The following is a 10662-nucleotide window of genomic DNA, read 5'->3' on the forward strand; positions in this document are numbered from 1 at the left end:
TTGAATTTTTTAAAGCTTTAAACGATCACACCATGTGACCTTGACCTTTGATGACCTTGACCTTCATAGGGTCAAAGGTCATTGACCTTGGCTATCATTTGATACTTTGACCTTTGACCTCCGACATGTACTTCCGGTTTTATAGCTATCCGTAAAAAGCCAAATTCGCAAATTTGGACTGCTCTAGCACGTGACCTAATTAACCTAGAGGGTTAATTTTTTCGGTTTCCTAATGTGCTTCTCTTGCACTTTACATACATATATAACAATCGTTATTTTAAAGCAAAATTGAAATTCGTGATTTTTTGAAATTTGAGTTTTTTTTTACAATATTTGCGTCTTTTTGAGCTTGGTATATGTATATCTTATGATCTATTTGATGTAGAACCTTGATATTTGGAATACAACTAGACACTTTGAATATGAATTCACCTATGACAAAAAAATTGGGGTGGGCGTGGCTCATCCGGGTTGAATTACTAATTGTTTACATTTAGAGGTAGGGGCATAACTCGCATAGGATGCGTTTGTTCAAAAAGGGACTTTGCACACAATTACCTCATCCTTTTGGCCAGTTTGTGTTAACAGCTCAGTTGTTTCAGCCTTATAGTTCCAAAAAAGGAACGGGTTTTAACATTTGGATTTTTTCATTTTTCGATTTTGACCTTTGTTGACGTTTGTTGACCTATATCTTTTGACCTATATTATGTAGGAGCTTTACATTTCGAACATAACGTAACATTCTGAATATCAATTAACCTATGCAGAAAAAATTGAAGTGGGCGTGGCACATCCGGGTTAAATTACTCATTATTGACATTTTTGGCCAGGGGCATAACTCGCAAAGTATACATTTGTTCAAAATGGAACTTTGCATACAATTACCTCATATATTGGGCCACTTTGTCTTAGAATTTCAATTGTTTTTGCTTCATAGTTCAAAAAAAGGAACAGGTTTTGGAATTTAAAAATTTTCAATGTTTGACCTTGACCTTTGTTGACCTTGACCTTTCTAACATCAAACGTCATTGGCATTGGCTATCTATTTATACTTTTATATTTGCCGTCCTATGTCAACTTCCGGTTTTATAGTCGTTAGCAATTTGAAATTTTGATGGCGTATATCTCTTGATCTTGACCTTTTTAGACCTTCTCCTTTACAAGATCAAAGGTCATTGACCTTGGCTATCTGCTGATACTTTCATTTGTGAGGTCTGACGTCCACTTCCGGTATTACAATCTTCTAAAAAATGAAAATTTCTCAACTTTAGACCGTTCTTGCGCTTGATCTAATTATCGTGGAAGGTTGATTTTTTCAGGTTCTTTTGCATTTTGCTACATTTGCAAAGTCCCACTCTGTGCCACGAGTGGCTCTAGTGTATTATTGTTTTGATTAAAGCAAAAACTCACTTGATGATTTATTATATGCTTTAAAAAGAATTTGGATGTCAATTTCCCTGACTTTTCTAAGGGTATGAATTTCAAGATGGCGTCCAAAATGGCTGCCGAACACTAATAATGTGATATTTTTTACTCTTACATGCGTTACAGGTACAAATGAATTGTATAAATATATATTTTCTGAGACCAGGATGGTAATGGAATCGTCAAATCCATTCACTTTTGTGTAGATTTTGCATCGATATCAAATACAGAAAAAGATAAAAAGAAAAAGCATACATTATCGGACCAATTAACCTCAGTCCCATGTGTAACCTTTCTCCTGATGAATAAACTAATCAGAGCTTGTCCCCAGGTGTATGAAGGAGATGGTTAGCAAAAAAAGTGGGATCTGATCTGGCTGAGGCTAGGATTTTAACTTGGTGGGTCAACTTGCAGAATGGCTTATACAATAAAGTAATTAAATGTTATAAACATTTATTATATTGAAAATTAAAAGTACACTTTAAATCTGAGCCTTCACTATAACAGGAAGTACAATCCCAGAATGGAGATGGTGTAAAACTGAGACACAGATTTTAATAAGTGTAATAATAAGACATGGAGTTATAGTATGATATACTGATGAATTTTGTAAAACTTGCATATTTTTACTTAACTAGTAGACATCTCAATTTGCGTATATACTTATGATTATATTAAGATGGCTACACATGCATAGCCAGTGCAGGATCTCACTGCGAGCAAATACAAGTCATGGAAACTAACAGTGCAGCAGCCAGTTATTGTGAGATCCTCGGTTCAGTAGTAATTATCAGTAATGAGTCAATGACATTGATCCGCCCGCTGATTTATGCTCTCAGAATGCTTTGTATTTTGCATCGATCCGAAATCTACACAAAAGTAAATGAGCTATGTTGGTTCTATTATCAGACATACCGGAACCGTTCAGAGCATGAAACCTTATATTTCAGAAGCGTTGTTTCGTTATTGTATAAGCTCCACACAGAAATGTTACAATTCAGACTGTTCTTTCCAGTTTGTAAGTTTGGATAAGCAACATCAAGACGTCTGTTTCTTGGGAACTGACGGCAAGTTCTGCTTCATAAATCATGGAGAACAGTTACGAGGGTTTTGTGAAATGTTCTATGCTTAAGTTGGATATCTCAATCGGATTGAATCAAATATTTGCCATCATTTAATAAATCATAGATATAAGATCTGCAAATATAGTGTTATTATTGTCTTTCCACCTGACCATCTTGTAAATTACCAGAAATAGACGAAAGTGGCTATATGACAGTTATCAAATACCCGAAGATACATGCTAACATGGTCTCTCAATTAACGGATGATACCCCTTCCCTTTCCACTGTGACGAAATGGACTGCGGTATTCAAGAATGGCAAAGAAAGCCACATTTACATGGTAAAAGAATGACCTGTGCCCCCCTGAACAATTTTAGTGGCCCTACTCTGGCCCCCATACTCTGAAATTCAAATTTTGTTTCTTTTTCATATAAAATAAAATCACTTCTCTCCGTAGAGTTTACGTAACTAGCACCGATAAAGATTGAATATGTACATAATCATACCAGTATTTACATTCGGAGCATAAAGGAAAAAATAAACCACACGATAACGTGCAAACAGTAGGTAAAAAGTCGATACTATTAGAGTAAATGTAGCTACATTTCAGGACTTATCCCTTTAACAAAAAAAAGCAAGAAAGGTGCTATTTCTACGAAGAACAACACTACAACAACTGACAAAAAATGTAACATTCACCTTAGATGAAAGAAAATAATTTTTTTTCAAGGGAGATAATAAACTCAAAAGATATAGGTCACAGAAAAATGAGATAAGCAAACTAATTTAGATATGAGAACTGTTATAAAGACATCACATGTAATCTTGTTGGTTAACTGGGTAATAATACATCAAATTCCACACATCTTAGTATATTGCTAACATTTTGTTTGGTATTTCTGGTATTGTTTTGCGATTGGTTCGTTTGGGTCGTTAGGCCATTTAGTTACCACCATTTGTAGTTTTCGATTGTGACGCCTTCTCCAGAGACAAAGTAGAAATGTTTATGTTTAGAATCAAGTGTTACTATATAAATATTTGTATTTCAGTTTCATCACAAGATGATCCATGTAACAGCTACAGAATGTTATCCGATGATGGTGGACGAAGTATTAATTGTTCACTGTATTATTCTGAGTCCCATGATAGATTTATAGCTGAAGGATGGAGAAGAGTCCAACTAGAGTCAACAGGAGAGGATCTTACTATGCCTACCGAGTGTGTTCCTCATGGATTTTGTGGCTCTCATAGCAATGTCTGGTTGAATGGTAGGCTTACGTTACTTTTTCTATTGCAATAATATATATGGATTTTGTTTTTCATCTAGTTTCCTCGTTTCGTCTTTTTCTGTTAGTGACTTCACCTGCCATCAATGATCGGACGAAATTATTACGCATCTCTTATTCTGGTTCATTTAATATTTAATCCAATGCTCGTTAAAATAGAAACAAATTCTTAATATTTAAGGGATTAATGATTCATAATTTACTGTTAGACTCCTTATATTGTCAACTCATTTTTAACAGCGTTTGGTGATTGCTTCTTATATCTTTGGGTAAATTTCGACAGAACATGATTAAAAGAAATGGTTTACCAGATCAAACAATAAACATGGCAACTTACTACGCTGCAGATTAAAAACCAAACGATAAATCTACACTATGTATTATTTTTGCGGAACTGATTATATTCCTGTTTAGGTGGTTTTGTTCCAACGGCAGATGGTATAGTTGATAAAATGGGATGTTTAAGTATGTTTTATCATATTATCTATAGGTACCCATCCTACAGTAGAAGATGGTATAGTTGATAGAATGGGATGTTTAAGTATGTTTTCATCCTGCTGTAAGGTCGAGTATCCGATACAGATTAAGAACTGCACGGACTATATGGTGTATAACTTGATGAGAACGTTTGGTAGTGATGAGCGTTATTGCTTCGGTAAGTAAATTACCAAAAAATATAAATAATATCAAAAATATTAATTATGAAGGGAAATAGCATACTGTAAACTGCAGCTGTGCATCACAATTCTCTGTAGCTATGAGCATCTGGCGATAGCCTACAACTGAGTCTTTTCTTAAAACTGGATAACAAAAGTCAATTATTTTTGGCATTCTCTGGGTCTGTCGCTACTGTTCCCTGTTATTATAGACCTTCTGTGGCATTCCAATTATATTTCAAGAACCTGATGCTACTTCTCTTTGGAGGAGTCCACTACTTTACAACTTTTAGTTTAGAATTTTGGTTAGCGTCATTGTTTTTGCTTGTACGGATATTTATTAATATAGAATTTTCAGTCTTTGGCCTATTTTTGGGCTACATTTCATGGCTTTCAAAACCTTTCGGTTATATGGTTACAGGTGACTCTACTTATTGCTACCAAACATCGCGTCCAACTACTGTATCTTCAACTACCAAGAAGTATGAAAGTCTCTCAACTGCAATTGTGGATAATGATGCCAACCACGAGAAGTCAAGCCCCACAGATCCCTACAATCATCCAGGCAATCAGAGACCAACCAATGGTCATGGAAAACATGGTTTTGTCCAAGATCTGCGACATTATAAAACAGGTATGATCTTTGTTTTGGGAAGGTGGACTGACTAGTGCTTGTGTTAACCTAATACTAACACTAATACATTGACTTCATTGGGCTCTTTTCTTATATCACTGAATGCATCGGTTTACTTGGATTGTTCGATGTGATTTTCATAATGAGAATGTACTCTTGATCCTCCTTTTAAACAAATGTGACATTGACGGTTTAACAAAATATTTCAAATCATTAATTATGGCAAATATATATGATAATTGTCCTGACTATACCCTTGATTAGGAGGTTAATTTTGTAGATCTACCAATTTGACCATTTCTACAATATTGTTTTTGCCGTGTTTTTCAGATGAACTAGTTTTGATTCTTGGAGTGTGTTTATCCGTTACAATCGCCTTACTGATTATTCTTGTATTCGGTATATTCTTGTACTTGAGACAAAGGTACGTCATAATTTACAAATATGTACATTTTGCTTACCCTTTAGTACTCATGAAATTTGGATCGTATAGATCACCCATGTCCGCCCATCCAAAACAATTGATGTTAAACTATTTATTGAACAATTCTGAATGGCTATATTGACGAAACTTGGTTAAATTGTTTATTTTCAGTTGAGGCGGCGCCAATGGATTACATTCAAAACATAAACACAAACAATCCACTTTATTTAGGTGTAGGATGATTAGTTAAGAACTCATTTAATCTACATAACACGAATTACAGCTTATTCTGCACCAAAGAAAACTAAAATGAAAATGTTAATGTTATGTTTTCAACGGCTCCCGGATTCCTGATGTTCACAAATATATTTGCACGACTTTACTGGAACAAATTTCAATAGTTCTTACTATAGGTCAAACAATTCACTCTTGTAAAACTTTGACCCGAAATCAAGTGAAGAGCTTTTGATTGTGTTTCACGAAAGCTTGGCCAATACTTATAATGATGAATGATGTATGATATGCATGAACATTTTGAAACAAAATCCGATGTAAAGAAAATGACTTATGAAAACACTTATCTCTCTGCTTCTACATCTCTTAATATTTCCACAAATCTAGATGAATTTCTGATAAAGCGAAAATGAGTTAAAATTAACATGCAAAACCTGAACAAGAAAGAACCATTGAGGTTTACAGCAATCCTTTATTTTTTTGTTTGCCAACACGCCATCGCCATTTCATTCTGAAAAGTAGCGTGGCAATGTAAAACCAACACCCCGTAGCATCCGTTACTCCAGTTCGAATACATATACATGTATATATATATATATACTTGTCTTTTTTCAGAAAAATTGGACCAAAGTACGACATGAATACCAAACCAACCAAGGCGTGATTACTCAAAGATGTTGTTCTGAGTTTCTTACATATCAATATTTTATATTTTGTATATTTCTAACATAACTTTTTAAACAGACTCACCAGTCTCTGTAGACACTGCAGATCAATCACAAAATAACTTGTTGACTTAGCTAAGTAACTGTTACTAATTATGGCATTGGTTAAGCATTTCATCAAAGACATCTAATAACGATCAAAACGAAATCAACATTTTGCGAAACATTGGTAGTAGCTTCCTCACATGAGGAAGTATATCAATCTTAAGTGAGTATGTTTTCTTAATAAGCCTATCCTGCCTGGCGCCACATCCGCCATAGCTACTCAACAAACACAACAAACAATACAAATACAAATTTAGTAACGTGCCACCTAAAAACTAGCGACCATATCCTGCATCGATCGACACCTGTCATTGAAAAACAAAACTTAGTGTTATGTAAAAGTGGATATATTTGATTATATTTCTGTGTTAATGATATATTATACAATATATGTATTTGTGATAATAGTAATAAACAAAAGTTTTTATGTATTCTAGTACGGAAGGAAAATAAATTTGTAATTTTCAGGAAAAACGGGAAAAGAAGGAAACCCTTCTGATATCTGATAAGGTTCTCTCTTCGTCGCTTACGTCCTAAAGTGTTACATATTTCTACCATGTTTCACTTATGTAGCTCGTTTCAGCAATTTTCACGTTATGTTGTTTATATATGAACACACTGAAGAAATCGTTATGATCATTTAAAATTCACCACCCAGAACCGACGCTATTTAAATAAAGTGAATCCCTGAGAATCTTACAAATTTGAGCCCAATGTAAAGGGAAAAGACTAGAGTCGTTTCAAAATTACGGTTGAAATACTCCAGATAATTTTGTAGCTGTATAGCCTCTAGTGACGCCATCCCATTGTTGTGAAGAGATTTTATATTTCAGGGATATAATATATTATAAAATTACGGGGAATATGTATATAGAATACCAGGGATATCATATTTTAAAATTCCGGTGTGATTATATGTACATTATTTCTCCAGAATCCTCAATGGTCACCGGCTGAATTGCCCATGTTTGTAGATACGAGTTGCACAACGTTACCAGAAAAACATCTCTTCTCGGGAATGTTATGAATTTGTATAAAATACACGATGTTTAACTCCAGTGAACAACGTCTATATATCGACACATATTTACTCCGTAACACGAAACTATTTAGCAAGATTACCTTATCGGAGATAATTCAAAACTGAAGTTCCAAAGACCTAATTGTAAAACAATCTCACTGGTTGATGAACTGACAGAGTCTTGAAGGCGCGAGTTGCGTCCCTTATCTAATTATTATTTATCGTTTTTCCAAACGAATAACTTCTCCGTCACACGTCAGTACGTCAGTAAACACGTAACACCCGTCAGTATACAATTGCAAAAAAAGCAAATGTCTGTTTATAAGTCAGATAAAACTCTTTTCCGGAAAATCCTCGGGATGCGGGAATTTAATTATTATAAAGGCCCTCTGTCGCCTTTATCCTATACATTATCCTAATAAGCCAATATTGAATAAAATTGTCCTCTCAGCTCTCATAATAGTTTAAAGAGGAGACTTTTCGGGGCAAAGGGTGCAACTCGTTGCGACAAACTAGGTCGATGCAGCTTGCGACCTACCTAATATACAATATCCCTGAGGTTTAATAACTGCGGGATTATAACAGATATGCAATCCCACTAGAACAATGGGATGACGTCACTTAAGGTTTATAACAAGTGGTAATCGAAGTGAAAACAAAACATTTTATGAATAATTTTATTAAAACGGTCAAATAAATTTAGTGTTAATTAAAAGATTTACGTATAATAAAAAAAAATATTTACAGCTTCGAGCTTAGGCACATCAGCGCAAATAAACAGAGATACTTATAGAAATTATGATTTACTTTGTGCGTAAGAAAATGAGTGCAAATTAACAAGCAATTTATATATTTGTGCACAGCTTCGAGCTAAAAAGGGGGCGTAAGCGCAAATTAACCGAGTAACGGATATAAACTATGTACTGCAACGAGTAAATTAACAGTGTAGAATGCTATTCATAACAAAATGTAAATAAGAAAAAGTTGTCAGCTAAACAGACCTGGTAATAGTTTTATTCATTTATTCAGTTATTTCCGTATAAATGTGATTGTTCTGATCAACAGTCATCGAATCATAAGTATTGTCGGTGCGAACTTCACCTCTTGAATCAAACGCCGGATTTGTAGCTGGTGAGGGGACATCATAGGGCTTTTTTGAATTCCTCCTGAAAAATAAAATATTAAATGTACATGTATTAAAATTGAATCTAAAGAATTACAGGGACTAGCAATTTATATATTTGTGCACAGCTTCGAGCTAAAAAGGGGGCGTAAGCGCAAATTAACCGAGTAACGGATATAAACTATGTACTGCAACGAGTAAATTAACAGTGTAGAATGCTATTCATAACAAAATGTAAATAAGAAAAAGTTGTCAGCTCAACAGACCTGGTAATAGTTTTATTCATTTATTCAGTTATTTCCGTATAAATGTGATTGTTCTGATCAACAGTCATCGAATCATAAGTATTGTCGGTGCGAACTTCACCTCTTGAATCAAACGCCGGATTTGTAGCTGGTGAGGGGACATCATAGGGCTTTTTTGAATTCCTCCTGAAAAATAAAATATTAAATGTACATGTATTAAAATTGAATCTAAAGAATTACAGGGACTACAGAACCTATGGTCGAGTTGGTATTGAATCCAAACCACATCAACCTGTCAACCGGAAGTATATATTTGGCAATAACTGGTGGAAGTTTCGGTGACCTAATATTTTGGAGGATTTCTTTTTACGTAAAAAACGTCTGCTTCGTTTCTTTTATGAAAATGATGCCAAAATTGCCGTGGCAAACCAAATTGAATGTTTTAATTTCGTATGAATATTATCCATAATAACAGTAATGGTTACACGTTTGTGTCATATTTTACTTCCGGTTGGCCGGTTAGTTGGTAAACAACAAGTTAACGTTAGCTTCCAATAAATGCTGATATCGCAGACTTGGTTTGCCGGATGGTGTGTGGTTGTGAGTTTATACAGTCAGATCGGCAATCCTTGTAATCCATTAGCATCGACCAGGGAAGCATTTACAACGGTCATCGGGTCGTTATTAACACTACTAACTACTACTATGTGGGACCCGACAGTGGAATTTCGTCCTGAAAAAGTGGCACCACTTACAATAGCTGTCCCAGCTTCCCTGACCTGGAGGTAAAAATTGGGGGCAGACTGACTTTAAGGGGGTGGAGGAAAACTTCGGGATTGATATTCTAAGGAGGTGTGTTCTAATATAGAAGATTATTCAGTGCATTACTACACATATATTTGGGACAAAGAAGTATAAAAATCATACTTTGAAGTTTCATAGAAATCCATAAAGGGTATAAATATATGAACAAACATTTTTCTCGATATTCTCAAATTCGTCATTTTTCTGATCAACGACAATATCATAGCCATGATCATGTTTTGGTGTATTGGTCGTTATTATTTATGGGGTGAACTGACAACTGACCTTTTCCGCACACACACGATGATAAGTGAAACAACTATAATGATAACCACAACTACTGCTACTGATATACCAATTGCAACAGCATCAATTTCATCTACAAATATTAAACATCCGTGTTAAATGCTGGAACACCCGAAACCACTTTGTGATTTGGATTCTCAACTGCACGATCTTTAAGTTTCAATATATCTTATAATATTCATTGTGAATTGCAACCGTTGCCGATTTTTACAATTTACATTAACAAACACAAGACACAATATAATTAGTTCAGTGCTATTTTTAAAAATAAAAATAAAATGATTGAAAATACCTTCTACCATACCATTATCTGTAACAGTTCCATTAATAACTAAAATATATAAGAAAATATTAAAAGGTGAAAAATGATTTAAAGGTATTACATGTAACAACAACAAAATTGAAAATCTTTTTTAGCTTGTAAAACATATTATAAACAAGATACCTGGAAATGTTTTAATAAAAAACAATACTCACGTGGATGCCAAGCCTTAGAAATACCATCAGCTTTACATACAAATTCTCTGTTACCGGTATTATATATCGTACCATTACCATAGCATACATTATCCATAATACAATGATCAGGCTGAAATAAACCATTATGATAACATATAACATCAATAATACCATAGTTAGACTGAAATAAATCATTACTATAACATATAGT

At 34.3% G+C, this 10662-nt stretch overlaps 2 protein-coding genes across 2 annotated transcripts in view; one reads left to right on the plus strand and one right to left on the minus strand.

Annotated features, from left to right (window-relative positions):
• LOTGIDRAFT_237275 (hypothetical protein) overlaps window positions 1–7199 on the plus strand; it is an 8387-nt gene extending 1188 nt beyond the window's left edge. Inside the window, exons 2-6 of the mRNA XM_009046396.1 lie at window positions 3539–3757; window positions 4266–4430; window positions 4853–5065; window positions 5396–5489; window positions 6339–7199. Of these exons, the coding sequence (XP_009044644.1) occupies window positions 3539–3757; window positions 4266–4430; window positions 4853–5065; window positions 5396–5489; window positions 6339–6387 (740 nt within the window). The 3' untranslated portion in view covers window positions 6388–7199. The remainder of the gene's footprint in view (window positions 1–3538; window positions 3758–4265; window positions 4431–4852; window positions 5066–5395; window positions 5490–6338) is intronic.
• A 982-nt stretch (window positions 7200–8181) lies between these two features.
• On the minus strand, window positions 8182–10581 carry LOTGIDRAFT_237276 (hypothetical protein). Its single transcript, XM_009046397.1, has 5 exons — window positions 10470–10581; window positions 10285–10323; window positions 9972–10065; window positions 8904–9068; window positions 8182–8680 (listed from the first exon to the last, which is right to left on the minus strand). The coding sequence occupies exons 1-4, from the start codon at window positions 10564–10566 to the stop codon at window positions 8924–8926; spliced, it is 375 nt and encodes a 124-aa protein (XP_009044645.1). The 5' UTR covers window positions 10567–10581; the 3' UTR covers window positions 8182–8680; window positions 8904–8923.
• Between the last annotated feature and the right edge of the window lie 81 nt (window positions 10582–10662).

This window comes from Lottia gigantea, assembly GCF_000327385.1.
Source record: "Lottia gigantea unplaced genomic scaffold LOTGIsca_100, whole genome shotgun sequence".
In the NCBI taxonomy this organism is placed as follows: domain Eukaryota; kingdom Metazoa; phylum Mollusca; class Gastropoda; family Lottiidae; genus Lottia; species Lottia gigantea.